This window comes from Strigops habroptila, chromosome 6 (genome assembly GCF_004027225.2).
Source record: "Strigops habroptila isolate Jane chromosome 6, bStrHab1.2.pri, whole genome shotgun sequence".
NCBI classification, from domain to species: domain Eukaryota; kingdom Metazoa; phylum Chordata; class Aves; order Psittaciformes; family Psittacidae; genus Strigops; species Strigops habroptila.
The window spans coordinates 74953087-74975714 of NC_044282.2; the positions used below are offsets into that span (position 1 = coordinate 74953087).

The window sequence follows — 22628 nt, forward strand, 5'->3', positions numbered from 1 at the left end:
GGAGCCTTCTCTTCTCCAGGCTGCCCCAGCCCAGCTCTCTCAGCCTGGCTCCAGGGCAGAGCTGCTCCAGCCCTCGCAGCAGCTCCGGGGCCTCCTTTGAACTCGCTCCAACAGCTCCATGTCCCTCTTGTGTTGCTGCCCCAGAGCTGGATCAGGACTGCAGGGGGGGCTCACATAAGCAAAGTACAACCCAAAATGGTGCCCAGATTTTGCCCCTTCCAGCATCATGACAGATCTTACACAGAGGTAGAACTTTACTAAGACCAAGCATTCAGTAAGCTCTCTCAGCTGGATTTCTTCCAGCACTGCTTAGCACAGGGCACTGAAGGACACATGGTGCCTCTCACCTGCTCCACAGTGTGGAGGGGTTGGGCTGTGTTTGGTTTGGAGTAATTCGTCCACAAAGGAAGGGATCAATGTCACACCTGGTAAATGGGGCACTTTGCCAGCCCTGGGCTCTTCTGAGGGAAGGAGACTCAAGGGGGTGTTGGTTATGAACCGGTTATGTGCCAACTTACTCACTTTGAAAGCAGCTATTTTAAAAGGATAATGGCAATCTAAGTGGTCTTTCACCTTACTTCCAGGAATGTGTGGTGCCAGCAGACTAAAACTTCACGTGCCTGCACCAAATCTCTTACTGGCGTGGCTGGTGTGTACCAGAAGACAGAAAATGTCCATCAAGAGGCAGGTGGATGCACTGAGGAGTCACTGTTGAGAAGGAAACTGCTCAGACACACAAATGCCACACGTGGCTGAATACAGACAAGGGGGAGTGGAGAGGTCTGGCTCGTATTGACAGCTCTGCTGCACAAAATGCTGGTTGTTGGTCACTTGTATCATACCTTAGAGTCCTTAGAAGCACAATAGCAAGTCTGAGTGATGGCAGTAAGAATGTCCAGCAAAATAAATACAGTAAGATGAAGCCTACAGTGTTAATATAAGAAAATATCCTGGAACTCAGCCCAGGCTGAGAGAAAAAAATAACACTTGAAGGGATAAGGCAACAGGAGAATGCATTTCCAAGCAGTCAAACTGAGGTAACGCTGTGTCTGGACAAGCAGTGGCAGCAGAACAATTGTCAGTGTTGCAGCAGCTGCTGAAGGCTCCTGAGTGAAGTGTTGCTTTTGCTTTTTCATGCTGTCGGCAGTTGAACTCCTCCCATGAAGCTGGGCTGTGTTTCTTTTGCCTTTTTAAAGCTGGTAACTTACACCTCATCAGTGATGATGACGCCGACTGCAGAAGGTGCCACACACAAGTCAAACAGGAAGTGCAAGACAAGATTTTAATCATTAAAAGTTTATCGATAACCTCTTATATACACATAGTTATACACAAAGTGGTTCGTGAGTCCCTCCTCTGCCAGGGTTCTGCTGGTGAGGCTGAAGCTGCTCTTGGCCGGCGCCGTCTCACAGAGGGATGTGAAGGTGGAGCCGCCGGTGGCATTGGTGACAGGTATGGCTTGTGCAGGGGCTCTGCTGCTCCTCAGCTGGGCACCGACAGGAGCCCGTGCTCATCTGCTGTGTCCAGAATCTTACAGATGACGGGAGACTCCACCTTGAAGGGAAGAGATAGATTGAAACATTAAAGACTGAACCATACCTCCAGTGCCTAAAGGGGCTCCAGGCAACCTGGAGAGGGGCTTTGGACAAGGGCCTGTAGGGACAGGCCAAGGGGAATGGCTTTAACCTGCCAGAGGGGAGATTGAGATGAGCTCTGAGGCAGAAGCTCTTCCCTGTGAGGGTGCTGAGGCGCTGGCACAGACTTTTCCCAGAGAAGCTGTGGCTGCCCCATCCCTGGCAGTGTTCAAGGCCAGGTTGGACACAGGGGCTTGGAGCAACCTGCTCTAGTGGAAGGTGTCCCTGCCTGTGGCAGGGGGTTGGAACTGGATGAGCTTTAAGGTCCCTTCCAACTAAAACCAGTTTGGGATTCTATTTTACAGGAGAGCAGGAGATCAATGACAACAGACAGTCAGAGGCACAGTACTCGAGCAGCACTCTAAAACTGAGTAAGTGCTTTTTACTTTTGGGTATGATCCCCACAGCACACTAAGTGTAATTAGTGTAATTAACAATGACCCTCCTTTCTCTAAGCAGATGCAACTGAACAAAAAGCAGTACTTGTTTAGATGCTATATACATGGGCTGAAGTACATTACTTGTACTCTTGGGAATCTCTTGGGAAGAGTCACTGGGAGGAAGGGACCATTCCAAACACACTCCTGGAGCTACCCTCTGCCAGGTGGCACATGACCACAGGGAATTCCCCATATGTCTTTACTTACCCCAAGGATGTATTGGCAAGAATGAGGCTCTAACATGTATATGGTCACAGCATGAGGGGAATCGGATTCTTTACATCTGAAAACAGAAAGGAAATGTTGTGGTGTTTAGTGTCTAAGAAACACCAAACTAAACCATGTATTTCCCTCCAGCATTTTCAGGAAGCTGACAGTCATTGCCTTCTGCAGACAGCAGAGGCTTTCCCCTCTGACACAGGGTGCAGACACACAAAACATCAGTTTACTAAGAAAGTGAACTTACTTTAATTTCACGGTCACCTGCCTTGGCTTGTCTGTCAAGTCACAAACATCTCCATTTCCATAGAAATGAGACACCATCCTGCCATAGAAGATGGGAATTAAAAAGTTTGGAAATAGCAAACACAGTTCTTAAGCAGGCAGCTATCCTGTGTGATACAGTATCTCATCCTTCAGATATACAGGGCTTGGAGCAACCTGCTCTAGTGGAAGGTGTCCCTGCCTGTGGCAGGGGGTTGGAACTGGATGAGCTTTAAAGTCCCTTCTAACCCAAACCACTCCATGATTCTATAATTCTATTTAACTCTAACATACAAACCAAAGAAGTAACATGCTGTATTTCAGTGACTGCAGAAGCAAACAGTTGTTCACTCTTTGGATATGACACAGAGAAAAATCTCCCAAGTGGTGAATTACCTTTTCTGATGTTGCATATTCATGAGGGGCAAATAATAATAAACCAAGTATGTACACACACTGCTCCTGACAGTTGTATCTATTTGTAAACTGAACATTTGCACACTGCAGAAGTGGCCCTGATGGTTATTCCTCTCTATGGCAAGCATGAGGGCAGTGATGAAGGTGATGGTACCCATACCGAACTGTCTGTGTGCCATCTTCCTGGAGATGATATGTTCTAGCAGCGTTCTTCCTGGCCCATTCAATGTGTTCCTCCTTGTTCCACGTACCCACCACCACAGAAGTCTTGCCAGTTTCCTTGTCCTACACAAGGGGAAGCTGATAATTACACCTTGTCTTACATATTTAGCAGTGAGCATATTGTAAATGATGTGCAGAATGTCAGCTCTACCTGACATGGTACCTACATCCCCCTGCATAAACACAGGGTGCACACAGAGGATTTCTTTCCTGAAATCCAACTTAAATCAGCCCAGAACAGGACGCTGCTTTTTTCAGACTGCGTACATTCTCTAAGCCCTTATTCCCCCACAGCCATCTAGTGGCAGAACATGAAACTATTTAAACGTACCTCATGATACTGATGAACGTATTTGCCATAGCAGAATTCGTACTTCCACCAACCAACACCCTGGGGAGAGGGATAATCTCAGCGTTAAAACAAAGCAGAAACCCACAAACCAGCCAAAATGCCCCAAAAGAGCCACGTCCACTTCCCTCCAGACCCTAAACCACTGTTGATTTTAGCTGTCCACTTCCATACCTGTTAATTAGATGTGTTGATTCAAGGTTGGCACTGAGAGTGAATCTCTTATCAGAATGATACAGGGAAGGGATGGAATAAGTGAGTTTAAGCCAAGTTTAAGCTTGGAAGAGCCATGTAGGACTAAATTCCTTAAACTAGTTGTATACTCCCTGTTTATCCTTTAAAGAAATACTTCCCTCTTTCAAAGACAGGCACAACTTCAGATGCCTTTGCTCTGCTGGTTGTTCTCTCAGTAAGTTTTATCAGAGTTTTTTCCCTCTCATCAACCAAATCAGCACTGAACAATTCTCAAGATCTACCTTCATTTCACTGACTGCTCAAATAAACTGGATTTCAACAGAAAGGTTAAAGAAACCTTCCTGGCACATAAGCCTTCCCTATGTCAATGCAGGGAGAGGCAAGTATTAGGTGTATCAGAATGCAGCCATCATAGGTCATGGAGAAATCAAATACATAAACCAGTCATACAATTAAGGAGTAGCTATTTGATTTTATGCAGCTTCATTTCTCACCCCATGGAAGCAGTAGGAACCACTAAGAAATTCCTTTATGAGTTGGTCATCGGTCAGTTTGGAGATGTGGGTTGTTCCCACAGTTAATAGCTGATGGCTTCCAACAGTAACAGGCTTGTGAATGGAAGAAAATTTCTCTTCTTTTGTTGACTGCATTTCTTCCTGAAATGGAATTTTACACAAATACACCCATTTAGATTTCAGAAGGCACTTGCAAAGTCATATAAATTAAGTGAAGTTACTTAATACTAAGTGAGGTGGCTGTGGGAACAAGCATGAAAGCATTTTGTCATTGTTTTCACTGTCTTTAGCATAGCTGAGAAAAAAAGAGCCAAAGTCAAAAACGACATTTGTAAACCATAGGCTACAAAGGCTACAAAAGTTTTAAATCAGTAGCCCAAACTTTCTTGCTTTGTTTTCCTTCCAAACAAGGTAAGTTACAGATGACTTCAATGAGCTTGGAGACCATCTAGAAGCATGATGCGGTCTTACAAAGCTTGGGGAGAGAATTTACTCCATGGAAGTGAAAGTGTTACAGCATGGAAAATAAGGGTTGGTTTTTTGTCTATTTAAAACGAAACAAATCCTACCTCCTTAACCCTTCTAAAAGGCATCTTCATCATTTCTTGCTGTTTCTCCAGCTGTTCCAGATTATGGGGCTTAAGTGGGGATCCTGGCAGAGACTGGCAGAAGATGTCATTCACAGGAGAGGCCCTGAACCTGTCCAAACAAGTGAACCACACATCACTTACCATGCCTTAAAGACAAGACACACTTTTATTATTACTTTAAGTTTCTGACTGAGGTGTGTATTTTCCTTCTTGTACTTTCACCATTTCAGCCAAAGCTACACTGTTCTTACAACTGATGTAAATACGCTTTTCACCCCGTGTAGTCTCACTCCTAATGCTGGCAGATGACTGAAAATGTGATCAAACCCCTCTTCATCAAAAGGAAAAGCTGCATATTAAAAGGAAAACTGCACTATACATGAGCTATGAATGCAGCATCAAGGCCAGACAAAACTCGCAGAAGCCAGAAAACAGCAAAGATTAAACTTGACAGATGCAGTTTCTGTATCATTAAAATCATACATTCTTGTATTGCCTGACATATGTGGCTTTTCATAGTGCACATATACCCATTATTCCTTTACCACTCTCTTCGTGCCCCATCCCTGGCAGTGTTCAAGGCCAGGTTGGACACAGGGGCTTGGAGCAACCTGCTCTATGGAAGGTGTCCCTGCCCGTGGCAGGGGGTTGGAACTGGATGAGCTTTAAGCTCCCTTCTAACACAAACCAGTCTGGGGTTCTATGTCTGCAAAAAGCAGCTTATTTCAGGAAAGAAAAAGTAAAGAGATGAAGCAGAGTCAACACAGCTTTCTCCTTAGTTTACACAAATAGAGGCCTCACTAAAGCACCAAATAAGCCTTAATAGGAAATAGTAAAGGGAAGTGAACATCACAATGAGAATCATACTGAAACGAAGCATTTGTGCAGCTTTCCCTGCTCCTCTCATTGAAAAGGGCCTCTTTAGAGAAAGCTTATTTACAAACCAAACATGCAGATATTGCTTCAGGAGCAAGGCGGCCTTTGGTGATGTCCTCCTAGGAAGAGGCTGTAATACACAGCACTAGTTGTGTAATAATCACCACTGGAGTTAAAAGAACCTTAAAACATTTCATAAATTATATCTGCACTCTGGACTAAACAAGCCCTCTACCAAAGCAGCCTGGGTTTATCTGGGTTTTATTTAAACAGCACTAAGACTAATGGAGCAGACAAATATTATTTTCACTGTCTTCTTCCCTGTCCCCAATTCCCACCAATTTAAAAACCCTTCAGATTGTACCCAGGGAAGAACTTATGGAAATACTTGTGCTCAGTTAACGCGAGTGCATTGTCGGGTAAGAGAACGGGAAGAGCACTGGTGGCTGAAGCACTGCTCAGTGCTGTTTGAGGAACACATGACAGGAAAAGTGCTCTTTATCTAAAATGAGGTTGGTTTGTTGCTTCCTCAGCTGAGCAGCACTTCCAGCCTGCCATCTCCACCCATCTTTATTTAACTGAGATGATGTAAGTGGGATAACAAAGACCTTTATGTTTATTTTAAGTATTTCCTGGTAGTGGCCAGGAAGCTTCCCCTGCCTGCCCTTTGGGAGGAGGGAGCAGCTCAAGATTTGTCCTTATCAAACAATAGAACAACCTGTCTCTGCACTTTCTAGTTTTCTGCTGATACAGAGGCTGAAGACTCATATAGTGAACAGATAACAGTGTAACAGAGAAGCACAGCAGATAACATAGTGTTACCAAGCCCATCTTCATGAAAGAATGTACAACTGATACTAAATATTTAATAGCATGACTTATTTACTCCAACTAGCAAGTGTTTATTAAACACACAATTGAGGATTTTGTTCTTTAGACTCTCTTGCCTATTTCAGAGCAGTGATTAAATCTTCACTTGTTCTGACATCTGTGTACGTGGGAAATTCAGAACTCCTGCTACTATTTCCCCCTTCATTTGTATGTCAGATTCACTTTGCAATTCTGTTGACACCTCTTGAAAGGTCAAGAATCTGTATGACTGAGACTAAATGTATCCCATAGGTGCATGGCACAATCTGGGGGCAGGAGGGGAAATCCTAAGCTTAATTTTGGAAAATAACACTGAAATTGTGAATGTTTCGTATGAAAATGATTTATACAGCTGAAGGCAGTAAAGCAGGACAGAGACAGATGGGAGCTCCTTAAATTGGGACTACTACTAAAATAGCATCAAGGTTACGCCTGAAGACCATACTTTTGTTTTCTGAAATGACAGAAGTTGAAGTCCATGCACACATATAACACACATATGCAATCTGCAGTCCTTGAACACCATGAAGATGAACCCCAGACCTTGAAATTACGAACTATAAGGAGACAGGGTGTTGTTAATCTGCCTGCAGCCTTAATGCCCTAGTTTGTGTTTCTCCAGAGTGACAGGGCTAGGAACTTACCTGTTAGAAGTAGTTATACTTCCCATCTGCTTCTCAATCACTAGAGATTTACAAAATGCAAAGATTGTGCAATTTAACCTGAAAACTTACGACTTGGCAAAACTTCACTTGCCAAAGTACATAAAAGTGTCACAGCTCTGTACCAGAAACCACAGCTGGGTATGTGGCTTACATAAACACATATGTGTGTGGCAACTGATGACAGTTTGAGGTGATGTTAGCCAAGTTTGAGTACTGTACCTGTATTTAGGATGGTTGCAGAGCAGAGGTGTCAATATAACCACTTCATATTCACAGGTGGTAACTTCTGCTACTGAAAGGATCTCATGTTTAGCTTCTGGGTGACAGATGTACATCACTGTACTTGACCTGGGTAGGTTTTGCCTCAAGCTACAAGGTGTGCCATTTCCCATTTCTACAGGGTAGTATGGGGTCATCTGCCCTTCTATATTTTTGGTAGGTATCTAGGTGAAAGAAAGTAAAAAGTTAAGAAGATAAATAAAGCTTCTTTGACTCTTCAGAAACAAAAGATATGATTACACTGTGCAGAGTGAGCATTACACCATCAAAACCAGCCCCTGTGTAGTCACTTGGTGTTTCTGCAACATGCAAACATGCTCTGGTTTATTAACTCCATACCCTGCACAACTGCACTGAGCCACACATGAGTTTTGACTACAAAAGCAGGTGGTTTCTCTGCATGGGCTGCCTGATGTTTCAGTTCTAAGTGAGCTTGCCAGCTGGGTGCAGTGTTTTGGAAGAGCACCAAGCGAGCTGTGTTCACCCTGCAGTCCAGGAGACAGGGGGACGAGAGTAGCTCTGCCAGACTCAGCTCAGGTCTGACCAGGCCCATTACCTTCACTTCAGTGCCAGGGCTTGAAGACTCTAAAACACCCCTGCAAAGTGATGCCTGCACTACCCCTCTTGGCATTCCCAGCCTGGGCTGTTCCTTATCTGGAGTATCCCACACCAGCTGTTACTGTGGTTAACAAAGTTAATGATATATACAAAGTAAAAGTGTGTACAGAAGTGGGATTAAGTAAGCTCTCTTCAGGCTTGTCCCTTCCTATGTTTCAGCCAGCTTCCACTTTCAGAAATTAATTCCCCAAACTGGTAAAAATCCCTCTCTGGGCTCCTATCTTGGAAGCAGCTGAAGTTCCTGGGTACCAAAACTTCTGCTTGTGCAAAAGCCATGCTGGAACCCACAAACCAGACCTTTTTCCAGGTGCGTTGCTTGAGCTAGTAAAGGTTTGCAGTGCACAACAAATTAGGCTCTTTGCTAAAAGGTGGTGGTGCCTTCTGTGGTCAGGACACTAACCTGGGGACCTGAGAACTTCCTGTATCTCACTCATTCTGGTTTTCAAACCATGCTACCCTGTCACAGGCTACTGACTCTCTCCTCAAATTGTTCCATCATGAATGAAGCAATGAGACATTCATGAGCTTAAAGAATGAAAATACCAGCAGCTTAACTGCATGGGCACTTCTTGGCTTGCAATCACTTATCAACTCTATACTTCAATATTCAAAGGTGGGAAATGAAGATACATTCTGTTTGTCTACAAAAGAGCTGATAAAAAGGGTACCAGTGCCTTCCCTTTCTGTCTTTCTCAATGAAACAACTGTTTTTTCCTTCAAAATTGAAAAATTATGCCTACACATTGCATTGAAGGTAACTTCAAGAAATCTAAATGCAGATAGCTGTGGATTGCACACAACTGAAAGGCACACAGTAGGACTTCAGATGAACCTCTAGTTGTGGCAGTTGCTTGAAGCACCACCCAGCTGTGTTATGTTTTATGTGTTCTTTCCCTTTCATGACCAGAGATTTCATGCAAATTATGTCTAAATTCTTTATGGACTGAAACCAAGACAGTGTATGTATATCAGAAAAACTCTCAAAAAAAGTCAGTAAAAGAGAATTTCCTCTGAAATACAAAAGAATTTACATTGCAAGGAACTCAGTTTGAATTTCCAAGAGGCATAACTGCCACTGCCATTAGAACGGGCCACATTCTGACTTGGGTCTGCTCCCCCAACTCCCTCCAAAACTCTTATCTGGCATGTGTATCTTCTGAGAGCCTCTGCAGAAGCACCACTCTGTGCTATGTAAATCAGCATTGCAAGGAACATGTGGACACAAAATCGATTTGAGGTTTAAAATGAAGGATAACTGGCAATAAGGTAGGTGTGTGCCTGCCCACAGGTCAGATCTGCTGTTGCAAACTCCAAACTCCAACGTGCTGCAGCTACTTCCATTGTTTTGCTGTCAAGTTAGTAACTCAGAATTGAGTTTTGGGGCCTAAACAAACAGCAAAGTTCTCTAATGGAAAAAGGAAGCACAGAGTTTTATGGGATGGGCCAAGTCAGCCAAGAAATCTTTTAGGGATTTTGTGCTGTAGGATTTTAAGCATTTCTCCATGCCCAAAATGGATCCAAACTGGGATTACTGAGACAGCTGGAAAATGGTCACTAGACCATGGTGTGAATTTGTGGTTATGTGTTTTGTCTTCATAGTAGAAGAGTACATAATTCGTCTCATTTAAGTTTAAGGTTAGTATAACTTTAAGGTAAGTAAGTAGAAGGGCAAGAAGTTTGACTAACCAGACTAAATAAGCTTCCTGAGCTGGGACTGAGAATCAGAAGTAAGAAGAGTGTAGCTCAAGAACAAAGTTTCATGTTTTGATTCTCCTTTTGGGAGGGAACTGGTAACAGAATCTCATCATACATAAATTGCCTCCACTATTGATGGCAAAAGTTAAAATAGATGTTTTTCACTTGCCTCTTTTGCAGTCTCTTTGGGATTTTCCTTCTCTTCTTGATCTAGAGAATAATTAAGAATGAGGTAAGCACGAAGTCTCTGAACTTGAAGTAAAATGAAATTACACACAGAGAAGTTTGTACGCTTTGAGTATTTGCTAGTACTTTATGTATATGCTGCCAAGAGTCAATTTCATGAACTCGCAGGTGCAAAAGAGGAAAGAAAGGAAATAAACAGTGATCTGGGGTCCAGAGCAAACAGAACAAAATAGGAGCTAGCATTGTCCCAAAACAACTCTGAGTTTGTAGGAGAGGCCGAATCCAGCCCTTGCACCAGAGGAAGGCCAGTGAGGGCAGAAGAACATGTCACTACTGCTGTTCTTTGAGGGGCAGCTGACTGCCGTTCTCAAGGTGAGTGGATTACAGGCTGGGACAGTAAACAGGCAAGTTCTTGAGCTCACCCACTAGCCAGCCTCAGAGGATACACTCCTAGGAAGACATGAGGCCAGACTGCATGCCACACTAATGATCCTGAGAGTAAACATCCTTATGGGGCTGGGGTTGCAAGCTGTCACAGGTGAGGATCACAGAATCAACCAGGCTGGAAAAGACCTTTAAGCTCATCCAGTCCAACCGTTCCCAGCACTGCCAAGGCCACCACTAACCCCTGGCACTGAGGCCTCGGCTACACGGGGTGTGAACACTTGCAGGGACGGTGACTCCAGCCCTGCCCTGGGCAGCCTGTTCCAATGCCTGAGCACCCTCTGGGGAAGGAATTGTTCCTCAGCTCCATCTAAACCTGCCCTGGTGCAGCTTGAGGCCGTTTCCTCTTGTCCCATCCCTTGTTCCTTGGGAGCAGAGACCAGCCCCCTCCTGGCTCCATCCTCCTGTCAGGCAGTTGCAGAGAGCGATAAGGTCCCCCCTGAGCCTTCTCTTCTCCAGACTAAACCCCCCAGGTCCCTCAGCCTTCCAAACTGCTTCAGGACTCCATGCAGAGTCAGGTGAGCAAAAGGTCTCTCTGCTTTGCCATCACCCATTCAGCTGGTCCAAATTTACTGTCTCAGACTCATGCATTCAGCTCACAGTGGTTTGAGAAACCATCTGGTCTTTTAAAAGTAGTGTGAATTGCTATGTAGGAAGCATAAAAAGAACAGTCTGCCACCTAAGCAGAAAGCACAGAGGGTCAACATCCAAAAAGACTCAGATTACTTGAAGTATTATCACACATAACTTCAGCACCCAGCCCCACAAAAGAATTGGGAATTCAAATTAAACAGCATCTCCCAGCATCTAGGGAGAATTAGGCGTCTCTGCACAGGGTTAACAGCAGCACAAACAAGCACTGTAACTCACTAGTAAAGAAATGCCAAACAAGGCAGTTTCTGAAGCTGTTTTTCTTTTCAGGACTAGGATCCCTAACTGAAGGCTGCAGGAATTCAAAAGAATGGGATTAAAGGCACTAAATCCCCTCCAAGACTGAGGCTTTCGTGTTAATCACTTGTAGGAAGAGAAAAACGTGGTGCCACCTTTTACATACTAACCTAGAATTAAACACCACCAACCTAGATGATGTTTTTTCTATCAGCTGATGAATGAATACTTTGTGCATTTTTAAGAGCTCTTTGGACTAATATACTTCCAAAATGCTCACCCACAAAGCAGATATTGGCAGATACAACCACAGAACTTCCAGCATCTACTATATTTTACAGGCAAAAAAATGCAAGTGCCCAGAAGATTAGTTAATCTAAACTGCAGTTTGAGTTTGGGGCTCAGCTACCTAATTCCCACCAAAGTCCCACTTCAATATTTCTGAAGATCTGCACCAGGATCCCTCCCAAAAGACTGAAACAGCTCCAAAGGTCAAATTTACCTGCAAAGGAAGTAAGTGTTTGGGTTTGCAGACTGTTGTAAAGCAGGGGCCAAGGTGTGCTACTCTGCCCTCTGCTCACAGCTTGAAACTTCTCCCCACCCAAAGAGTAGCAAGGGACTGTATTATCAAAGTCTGGTCTATCAATTTCTTATATTACGTGTTTTCTTTCCCTGACACTAATTATTGCAGATTAGTGCATCTAATCAGAGAATCATACAATGATTAGGGTTGGAAGGGACCTTAAAGATAATCTAGTTCCAATCTAATCGATTAGCATGGCAAAACTGACAGGATGGATGCAACGTGAGGTGCTAAAAGACATTAACTGAAAACAATATATTTTGTAACAAGTAATCTACAAAATTCTATGCTATTGCACTGGGAATCAGTTTTGCACAGCCTATTCCTCAGGCAGTAATAATTAAAATCCAACAATTTATTAGCATCAGCAAAATAAAATAATCCAAGACCAACCTGGTTCTGATAATGGGCTCTTCATCATCATATTCCCCAGATAGTATTCTTGGATGTTTATTTTCTACAATCAAAAGAAGTTAAAAGAGACTGCAGTTACCATTTTCCATCCTTTTTCAAGTGTATGGGAATTCAGGAGGAGTTAAGCACGAACATGCCAGTGGAAAAGGGGGTTTGAGACTATTCAATGTGCAGAAGCCTACCTGTCCTGTTTCCTTCTCCTCATGGTACTGGCGGATGTGTTTGCCATGGCAGACCTCATATGTCCAGTAAGATTCAATCTTTAAATAAACAGATTTCTGTTTAGATACATCCTCCCCCACTCCAGATTCTCCCAAAATTCTGGCTTTTGCAGCAATGAAATGCAGCCCAAGCAGATGGGCTTGGGCACCCTCCAAAACAATAGCACAGTGAACGGTCTCATTGTTCCCCAAGCATTTCGATGTTCCAAACAAACACACTAGGCAGTTTTCTTGACTTTAGCACAGATAAAAACCAAAGGAAAATAGTTAAATAAGAGGTAAAGACTCAATTTTCCTCTAAACCACTGGGGCTAAGCTGCAGTGACTCCGCACAGACTGGTTTTGACAAGCATCATTGATACAGGCTGTTTCCCAGCTGTGCTTGACACACTCTCCCTTCTTTAAGGACTTGTGTGGGATGCTGCACAGGTGTAAATATTCAGCCACTTTCCTGGCCTCTGTACCATGCTGCTTTGGTATTAGGCTTGTTCTTTAACGTAAGACATGAGTCTTGAACTGGGATGACAGTTGATGGGAAACTAGAAAGCTTTCAGAATATCTAGAAGCATGTTTGGTTTGGTCTTATAACACTTTTCATTAGGCTGTCACACATTATGGCTTGTTTCCTGGAAGTATTTTAAATCCACGTTTTTAAATTGCTGCTAGATCAACCCCATTTATTTGAATCCTGACATCTTCAATTACATAGAATTTTATCAGCATATTAAGAGAGTCATAAAGTTGTAGAGACCTTATTTTGGACTGAATTAGTACCTAAAATCTACAGCATATTTATCCAAATAGTTTACTACACTAAACCTTGAAATGGACTGCAAACTTTTGATGAGCATTTGAATTATCAACACAGAAGTAACATACCCTGTATGAACAGCTACTTTGCTTAAAAAGTGGTTCCAGTAACTCTCCTGGAGTCGGACCTTTATAGTCTTTTTCTTCTTCCTAGAATAGAAGGGTATTTCCTTACATTAAAATTAGCAGTAGTTTGGTTAGTTAATGTTCATTTGAAATAGTAAAAAAACAAACCAAAAATCTCATTGTAAAATTAAAAGGTACAAACCCTTATTAATTCCTGCCCTGAAGGAGCCATGTGGTAATTAGGGATAAAAAAAGATCATTGAATAAGAAGGGGCAAACAAAAGTCACAAATAAAGCAGTCACACCAGAAAAGGCTTGTGGCTTAGAAATGGTGACAGAGCAGGAGCTCTCCACTTGCTTGTGTCACAGTGGCAGGGTGGGGTGTGCACAGGCAAACAGCACCAACAAGCTTTGCATTTGTTAGTCAACGCTGATGCAGCGTAACTGGGACATCACACAGCTTTTATGGAATTTTAAAAAAATGGGTCAAAAAAGCATAGGTGGAGGTTTATTTCTGCATCATTTTTGCTCTATAAATGTGCATGCTATTGAAGAGATTTCCACTCCAAGTTCTTCAGTATGAACACTTGTCACCTAGCCTGAAGCCCTCTGTGCTGTCAGTCACTAAAAGGATCAGGGCTGTGTCAAAAGGGAAGGTCCTACCACAGGAGTGCAGCTCATCTGTGCAAGTTCTCAGGGTGTTTCTCACACCCTGAACCTTTGGAGGAATAAATGACCAAGGATAAACCTCACCAAAGGCCTCCTCAACCTACCTTTTCTGTACAAATGTATTTATATCTATTTAAAATTTGATTTAAACCCCAAATTGTGCATCCAGATGTCCAACTGAGGAAGCAATGGCGAAGAATAAAAATTACCGTTGGTAGAACCACTACTGGGATAGTATTTACAGATACAGTAATCATGATAGCAATGTTAACAACCTTTAGAGTTGCTTACTGGCCTAGAGTTTGACATGGAATACAAGCATTTCCCAATCCCAGCAATACACAGAACATTATAGCAATCATTTGTTGCCAAATAAGGGTCTTCAAGAGTGTTCAGACTGGCCCCACCTAGTACAGAACTAGTATGTAACACAAAGTGAAGGCATCTACCACTAACTGCGAAGCTCTGAGGCATTCTGTAGATGATTCTCTTTTACATGAAATAAAGTCTTGATTTGAGGCAGGGAGGGGGGGAACTGAAAAGACACCGTAAAGACTTGTCTGCAGTTTATAACTACAATAAAGACTCGACTGAACTTACCTCATTGCCACTTGCTATCAGCGGAAGCAGACATTTATACTTCTCTTTGTCCACAGTGGTCATTATAATGTAGTTATCCTCTTTGTACAGGACACCAGTTGTAGGCTGAGAAAACAACCGACCTGTGGATTAGTCAGGTGGTTCTTTTAATGCTACTTGCTAGAAATCTTCCTGAATTTACGAGCAGTACAGTTAACTCATAGGCGGTCCAGGGTATTTCCTGGGTGTTAATCATGCCACAAGACTGAAGGCTTTCCTTACCTTCTTCTTTGCTTCCATCCTCTACCTCCTGCCACATTCCTGCTGTTATAAAGGACCTTTATTATAACAACACTCCCGTAACCACTGCACTTTGCAACCAGCCATTCCTATGTTGACTTTCAGGGCAGGTTTCCCTGGGATTTGCCCAGCTGACAGACTCAGGCCATGGTCTAAAACTCACTCTCTGGTCTGATACATGTGTAGCACAGCCAAAACACAGGGTGACACTTAAGGCACCCAACACCGAGCCTGTATGGGGTTCAGACAAACTAAAACACTTCTGTGGAGGAAGGGCTTCAAAAACAACCGCTAAGTGTGAGGGCTCCGCCGCTGGACCCACCACCCGTTAACAGCTCCAGCCGCCCGGCTCCTCAAGGGAGGAAGCCTCTGAGGGAGAAGTGACCGGCCCCCCTCGCCCCCCGGCCCCCCGCCGCGGTACCGACCAGGCTGAACTCGGTGCCGGGCCAGTTCACCCTAAAGGGGATGTCGTCGCTGAGCTGAGGGAGAGCGCGGCCGCCCTCCGCCACCACCGCGGCCGCCACCGCTGTCAGCAGGCCGCAGAGCAGCGCCCGCGGCGCGGCCGGGGCGGGCGGCCGGTGCCGGCGGTCCCTCATGCCGGCCGGCGGGGAGGGAAGGAGGGAAGGGAGCGAGGAGAGCGCCGGGCAGCGCCGCCGCCACGTCTGCTTCCGCCGGGGCGGGCTCCCGCGCATCAACATCCGGGGCAGCCGCGGCTGTGGCGGGAGGCGGGCGGGGAGGGACGGCGCGGCTGAGGCGGGACGGGCGCGGAGAGAGGAGCGGCCGTGCCCGTGGGGAGACCCGCGCCCTGCCCCTCACGTCGGGGGTCGCGGAGGCGCCGCGGTCGTTAACGGCTCGGTTGAAGCCTCCCCGCTGCCCTGCGGGTGTGTGTGTGGCGGCGCTGAGGAGAGGGCTCGCCGGCGGAGGGTGAGAGCTGCGGTCGCGCTCGTTCCGGTGTTAGTTAAAATGCCGCAGTGTTGGGTTTTCGGAAACTAGCGGGTTCTGCCGTGGTGGTGCCTCTTTATTGAGCTCCTGGGTGAGGCCAGAGGAGGCCCCGGAGCTGTTGCGAGGGCTGGAGCAGCTCTGCTCTGGAGCCAGGCTGAGAGAGCTGGGCTGGGGCAGCCTGGAGAAGAGAAGGCTCCTGAAGGGGAGACCTTAGAGCAGCTCCAGTGCCTAAAGGGGCTCCAGGAAACCTGGAGAGGGGCTTTGGGCAAGGGCCTGTAGGGACAGGCCAAGGGGAATGGCTTTAACCTGCCAGAGGGGAGATTGAGATGAGCTCTGAGGCAGAAGCTCTTCCCTGTGAGGGTGCTGAGGCGCTGGCACAGACTTTTCCCAGAGAAGCTGTGGCTGCCCCATCCCTGGCAGTGTTCAAGGCCAGGTTGGACACAGGGGCTTGGAGCAACCTGCTCTAGTGGAAGGTGTCCCTGCCCGTGGCAGGGGGCTGAAACTGGATGAGCTTTAAGGTCCCTCCAACCCAAACTGATCTATGGCTGTCGTCTGTCAGGCGCCAGTGTGGATGAGGCCCTCGGTGGGACGGGTGAGCACTGTGTGTTTTCCATTAGAGGGTGCAGTGGTAGTGGTGATGTACCTCTGTGGCTCGGTTGCGTTGTGTTTTCCTCTCTTTTGTCCCAAGTTTTTACTCATCAGAGCAGTACCAGCAAGATTTCTGGGGCATAGAGTGAGTCCGGAAGACACAAATGAGTAAGGAATACCATTTAATATTGCAGTGCTTCTAATGAAGCACTTTTATCTGCAATTAAGACTGAACTATGGGTTGAGAGGTAGCTGGAATGAAGGAGAGACTAGAGGAAGCAGGAATGTGGGGCAGTTTGCTGTCTGCTTTGCAGCTGGTGATGGGGTGACATACAGGGATAGGAGGAGTGTTGTGGCAGCATATAGTGATTTTTAAACCCTAAAAACCCCTAATTTCTGAAATATTTAGTGAGAGAAGTGTATAGAGACAAAGGAAGTAGATGGTACCCCAAAAAAATCCCAGTGGTGATGGAGAAAGGTAACTCTAGATGTTGTGTGGTGAATTGAGGTGGTTTGATTTACGATGTTTTGTTCCAGGCTTCTCATAGCACTTTGATGCTTATATTCAAAACTGTCTGAGTCTGAACTGTTTAAGTAAATAGTTTGTAATCCCTTGGTTGACTTGTGCCCTGATCAGAAAAACAATTTCCAGGTGGGTTTAATATGTGTGAGGTAGCTTAAAACTTTGCTAAATGGCTGCATTTGGTCTAATTAATGTTTTTGGGCTTTTCTGTAGTAATTTTCTTGTTTAAGAGTGTAATTGGGGTTTTTTCCTGGTTAAACTGGTGCCATAGTAGATATAGCTGGGAGCAAATTCCTCTTCAGCTCAAGGACATGCACAATTTGAGGAAAGTGCTAGAATACCTGCTGAGAAGAGACCTAAGCTGCAAAAGGCCAGAAGGACGCAGGCAGGACGTTTGTTTGAGACAAGGGAGGGCAACAGTTAAAGGGAAGCTGCTTGAATAAAAAGCCAGAGGAGCAAGGAAATTAATGTAGGAATACTGAGAGCTTGTGAAGTTGAAATAATTGGGGTTGTACTGCAGTTGGTAGTCAGTGTAGTCAATGTTCAGCTCTTGTAGAAGACTGTTAGAGAAGCCTAATTTCTTGGGAAAAACAGTCTCTAATCTTGTGACAGTTGTCTTTACATAGCAGTAAGTCACGATACAGGGCTTGCTCTCCTGCTGCCCGCTTGCATGCCCTCTGCCACTCGGTAGCGTGGTTGAACAGGGTGGAAAACCACCTCCTGAGAGTGTTACACAGAGCAGAGATGCAGGAATAGATCGGGTGGGGGAGCTGCAGCAGTCGGGTTTTTTCAAGGTCTTCGGCTCCTTAGCTTGGGTGAAGCCTGTATCCACATGCTCACCAGAAAGAAGGGATACAAATTGGAGTTAAACATGTCAAACTTCAGGAAATAATGATATAAATTAGTGATAGAATACTGATGGGGGATGCTGCAGTCACTTTTGTTGCTTTAGCTTTTAAGGGCAAGTGGTGTTCAAAATGTTTTTGTTTGTTTGGGTTTTCCCTGCTTGTAAGGGACAAGTTATTCATAATATTTTGAGCAAACAAGTACTTTTTTTCTTATGCTTCTTGCCGTTGCCTGAACTGTTCAGACTTGAGAGCTTCTGTTAAGACTGTAAGTTTTCCTGTCAGCTGCTAAAAAGAACTGCAGCATGACAGTTATTCTTGCATTTGTGCTGAAGATTGTTTCACTGAGTGTATTAAAGTGATTTAACAATTACCAAATGCTGCATACTTCTGTGAGGCTGAACTGCACTTTAGTTATCTTGGTGAAGGACTGTCATCAGATTTTAGTTTCTAGAGAGCAGCCTTGTCTGGCAAGAGTCTGGTCTTTAGTATTAGTTTATGCACAAAGCTGTTAAATGTAACCAATGGATAAAAGCAAATTGAGGTGTATGTGTATAAAATAAGAACTGTAAGGGTTCTCTCTGTGTATCTATAGATAGATAGATATATACACATATACCTGAATGTCCAGCACAGTTTCCAAATTGGAACAGGTTAAACCAGTCCCATCTGAGCTTTGCTGTTTGCTCATCTATGAGTAGCATGGAGCAGATAAATGGTTGAAGAAGGACAGACAGAGATCATACTGGGGAGCCTACAAGCATCTGGTAATTACAGAATGGTTTGATTTGCCTTCTCTATGAGTTTTCTTGCATTAAGAAATGCAAATCTGCTTACAGAAGTTTTATGTTTAAGTCAGAGGACGCATTAATTTTGTCAGTTCAGTCACAACGGGTATGAAGCAGGCTTATTCTCAAAGCTAGACACAAAAAGGAAGTAAAATGTTGCATATTCAGGTTATAGATTCATATATTCACAGAGATTGATTCCCCTGTAACTTAAATTAACATGGGACTTTTATTTGGGAGATTCCAAGGGAATTCACAGCTATATCAGTGTGTGTACTGCTCGGTGCTAACTCCTTTCACCATCACAGGGAGGGTGTATCTTGACCAACTGCTGAGCAAGTTCCTTTTCCTACAAATGGCCTTAGAAATTGTTCAGAAGCGAGTTTAGGGGTAACTTTGTGCGTGTGGCTTTACAATGAAAACTTATCTAAAATCGCCATAACTTGGCACAAATTTAGATTTAGTGAGAAAATTCAGCATATATGGCACACAAAAAGTGAATGTTAATTTTTTTCTTGTGGTGAGCAACAGACCTGAAAGTAGATTGGGCTTTTGTTGGGGATTGAAGCTGTGGGCAGAGTCGTGGCTCAGACCCCTCACAGCAAGAACAAAAGTGTACTTCCAGTGCTGTAATTAGCCCCTAATGCTGACACAGTTCAAGACTGCCTAACAGTAGCCAGCTCTTGAATGTTGTTTTTCACCATTAGACCTAACAGCACTTTCTAACAAGATGAACTAAAACACACATTGATGTCCATCCTACTATGGATACACTCTAAATAAACATAACACTTCTGGAAATCTTTCTGCAACACCATTAGTAAATGAGATGCATTTTTATTGTACTGAAGTTGTATGCACAAACTGGAATGTTTTGTTACAGATATTGTTGTAAGTCTTGTAAGTCAGGAAAGGAAATGAACCAATAATGCAATTAACGATACAGAATGGAGAGCCATACATAATCACAATGCCCTGACACAGTGCTTAAATAACTGGAGTTTTAAAGAGGGAATCATCACTGATGTTTTGGGATCATAGTGAGTGGAAGCATCCCCTGCCCTGTTTTAAGGAACAAGGATAAGTCTTTGAGGAAAGAATTTTAAGAGTGGATGTGTCATTGTACATGTGTTAACTTTACTACAGCTTGCTTAAATCTGAAGCAAACACAAGAAAGGAAGTGCTGTTGTTGGTTGGGGTTTTTTGAGGGTACTATTCAACACTTAAATATGCTCGAAATAAATAATAAGTAACCTTCTAGTAACAGTGAAGTATCCAGCAACACTTAAGAGTTACTCCTTAAGTCCAGGTGAATAAATACACGTGTAAAGGAGCATGTTCATTAATGCTGATGGTTTTCCCTGTCCATCTGTGGTGCATGAAGTCACTCAGCTCCTGCTTTGGGAATCTTGAGGGCTATCAACCTGGAGGTTCTGATCCTGTTCCTCTCCTGCTGTACCACTGATTGAGTTGGGGTTGCTTTTCCACTCAGTTATATCAACCTTAAACCAGCACAGTGCAGTGGAGAATCAAGACCTTCAAAGGATATTCCATCAGTTTGCAAGTAACTCATATCCTAATGGAAAAATGGGGGCTCAGTACATTAAAGTACTTTGCCAATACAATCAGAGGATTTGCTTCTGCAGGGCAGAGTAGCCCATCAAGTGATACCCCATCAGGTACCCTATTAATAGTGAACAGTCGCTTCCAAAAAACTAATATTTTTCCCCCCTCAATGAATCAATGCTTGAGAGATGCCAGAGACACCCTAAAATCACAATCTGGTATGTTAAAAACACAGCTTTTTGGTTAAATATCGTAAGTGGTCTAATTATCTCAAATTTAGGTTTTAAGATCCTATTTTCTACTCATCCAGCTGCCCTTCCCAAATATTTCCTATTAATATTCATGTGTGTTCTTGTTGGCTTTTGTAGGTGGCCAAGTAAAAGTATAGCAGCTTCTTATTCTGATAACCCTGGTATTTTCAAACAATTACAAATATAAAACAAGAAAATGTAAAGAAGAGAAAGGGACAACCTGCACAGTAGAAACATACGGGGTTTGCAATCGCTGATGCAAAATAGAGGCTTCCAAGCTACTACTAAACACTTAGACATCCTCTGTGTGAGAACATGTGACGTTACATGGTGTTTGAAATAGAACCTTTCCTATATTAACATACAAAAATATACTTTGTTAAAAATGAACAAAACTAAGATTTCTGAGAAGCAAAACAAGTCTGTGTTGGACGGAAACTCCATTTGCTTCTGTTTTGCACGAAGGAAACCTGCCAGCCTGAACTGGTGGCTTCCCAACCCTCTTCCTGTGGATGCCTGTATAACACACTGAAAAGAGGGTTCCTTTCTTAAGTACCTTTTGTCCATGAATCCCTGAAACAGCAGCTGAAAAGTACTGGCTTAAAGTCTACCCTCAGACATGGTGATTTCTTTAAGAGACGGGTTACAACAGCATCTAAAGGCAGGTAACAAAGATGAGAGTTTCTGAATGCTCTTGCTGCATTGGGACTTCAAGTCATACTCTAAACTTTAACATTTTGGCTTTATTCTTTATATGAAAAACTAAAATGAGGCACTGATATGTTATGGCTTGTTTGTGTCCAAGTCTCCTGTGCTTTGGCTTTTAGGGGCTTGACAAGAGCCAAGGGAAAGAAGTATTTCCTTGACAATGACATGGTTTATCCTCTGTGTTGAAGGACAAACTAATATGTAAAGAGTAACATGACTCATTCAGTGGAATACCTTCATTTCAGTGAAGCTGAACTTTGATGAGGTAAATGTTCTAATGTGCATTTACTATGCAATTTACAACTATTACTTAATGTTCATCTCTTTAGCTGCACGGAGCTCCACACCTTTGCTCTGGAATCAGAACTATCACTTAAATCAATGGGAGTTGTATTTAAAGGCAGACTTACATCTTAAAAACACTCTAAATATTTCTTTTAAACCTGAAATAATAATTAAAATCTTCAAACAAAGAGAACCCTCAAAGAAAGAGTTCTCTTGAGCTTTTCAGAAAGATGTAGTCTTTGGATAAAACCCCAATATACCAAATTCAAACCTAAAACACTTCCCCTGCTCCTCTTCCTACTGACTCCTGGAAGAATTATTTTTTTGTAATGATGTGTTTTAATGACCAACTACTATTCTGAATAAGATAGCATACTACAGAGAAATATGTACTTTGGATACGCCTCCAAGCCATACACCCATTGTGCAATGAAACCATTCCTCTGAAGATGAAGCAAGATCACTAAAGGAAATAAACTATTTTATAGACTGTTGAGGTTTTGATGCTTTTCCAAGAGCTTCTTTACTAGTGTCTCTAAGGAGAAGAGGTGCTCATCTACATCATCTGGTACAAGGTTTCTCATGGAATTGGCAAGTTCAAACAGGTATTCTGTGTTTCTTCCACTAGGACCAACTGCATTCACAATCTGTTCCGCAATCTCCTCCAGAGGAGCAGGACCAAGGTAGTTAGGGTTGTCACACGTGCCAATGTAGAGCAGGACATCAAATGGCTTTACTGAGGAGTCTTTGGGGTAGAAAATGACAGTTGTAGTCCTGTAGCCTCCTTTCTCTCTGAAGTCCAGGTATGCCTTCACTTCACACTCTTGTCCAGGTGGCAATCTGTAAGCAACACCCCATACACACCCCTGTTGGAGGACAGAAGAGGAGAAAATCCGAGCAGTGTTTAAAAGGACACTCGAAAATTAATGAATTTCAATTGTATTTAGGTGAAACTCTATTGAATACATTATTTTTCTTCCATTTTCAGCCCTTTTATATCTCTCAATGTTTGTGGAGAGAGTCCCAAACTAAAAGGGTGGTTTGCAGATTTATCATCCGCTTTCTTGCTAATGCTGAGGCCTTTCTTACAAAACGATTTCTTGTGACCATTGAATTTGAAGCAA

General features: G+C 43.6%; 3 protein-coding genes across 6 annotated transcripts in view; 1 reads left to right on the top strand and 2 right to left on the bottom strand.

The window, feature by feature from the left end:
- Nucleotides 1–1234: 1234 nt before the first annotated feature.
- Nucleotides 1235–15696, bottom strand: ERLEC1 (endoplasmic reticulum lectin 1). Of its 2 annotated transcripts, none has more exons than XM_030490116.1 (14): nucleotides 15434–15696; nucleotides 14730–14834; nucleotides 13464–13544; nucleotides 12546–12623; nucleotides 12343–12406; nucleotides 10018–10058; nucleotides 7476–7699; nucleotides 4825–4954; nucleotides 4235–4396; nucleotides 3528–3587; nucleotides 3135–3259; nucleotides 2541–2618; nucleotides 2282–2357; nucleotides 1235–1554 (listed from the first exon to the last, which is right to left on the bottom strand). In XM_030490116.1, exons 1-14 carry the CDS (start codon nucleotides 15602–15604, stop codon nucleotides 1483–1485), a joined length of 1467 nt encoding a protein of 488 aa, XP_030345976.1. In that variant the 5' UTR covers nucleotides 15605–15696; the 3' UTR covers nucleotides 1235–1482. The 2 variants fall into 2 exon arrangements, with proteins under 2 accessions (XP_030345976.1, XP_030345977.1); XM_030490117.2 differs by lacking the exon at nucleotides 15434–15696 and adding an exon at nucleotides 14991–15023 and having other exon boundaries at nucleotides 1281–1554.
- CHAC2 (ChaC glutathione specific gamma-glutamylcyclotransferase 2) overlaps nucleotides 2923–22628 on the bottom strand; it is a 30849-nt gene continuing 11143 nt past the window's right edge. For 2 of the 3 annotated variants that reach the window (XM_030490119.1, XM_030490118.1), the window contains exon 3: nucleotides 18898–22370. In XM_030490119.1, coding sequence (XP_030345979.1) covers nucleotides 21987–22370 — 384 coding nt within the window. In that variant the 3' untranslated portion in view covers nucleotides 18898–21986. Of the gene's footprint in view, nucleotides 2935–18897; nucleotides 22371–22628 lie in introns of those variants that run through there. The other variant, XR_003991929.1, reaches the window with a different exon arrangement.
- Nucleotides 15747–22628, top strand: part of ASB3 (ankyrin repeat and SOCS box containing 3) — a 30829-nt gene continuing 23947 nt past the window's right edge. Inside the window, exon 1 of the mRNA XM_030490115.1 lies at nucleotides 15747–15932. The gene's annotated coding sequence lies outside the window, so the exon portion shown is untranslated. The remainder of the gene's footprint in view (nucleotides 15933–22628) is intronic.

Excerpts from the sequence above, each read along its gene's own strand:
- ERLEC1 (XM_030490116.1), bottom strand. The coding sequence starts at position 15,604 with ATGAGGGACCGCCGGCACCGGCCGCCCGCCCCGGCCGCGCCGCGGGCG. Across the intron at positions 2,619-3,134 it reads GATGGCACACAGACAGTTCG|GATGGTGTCTCATTTCTATG; the intron begins GTATGGGTACCA and ends CTTCTATGGCAG. Across the intron at positions 2,358-2,540 it reads CAGGTGACCGTGAAATTAAA|ATGTAAAGAATCCGATTCCC; the intron begins GTAAGTTCACTT and ends TTCTGTTTTCAG.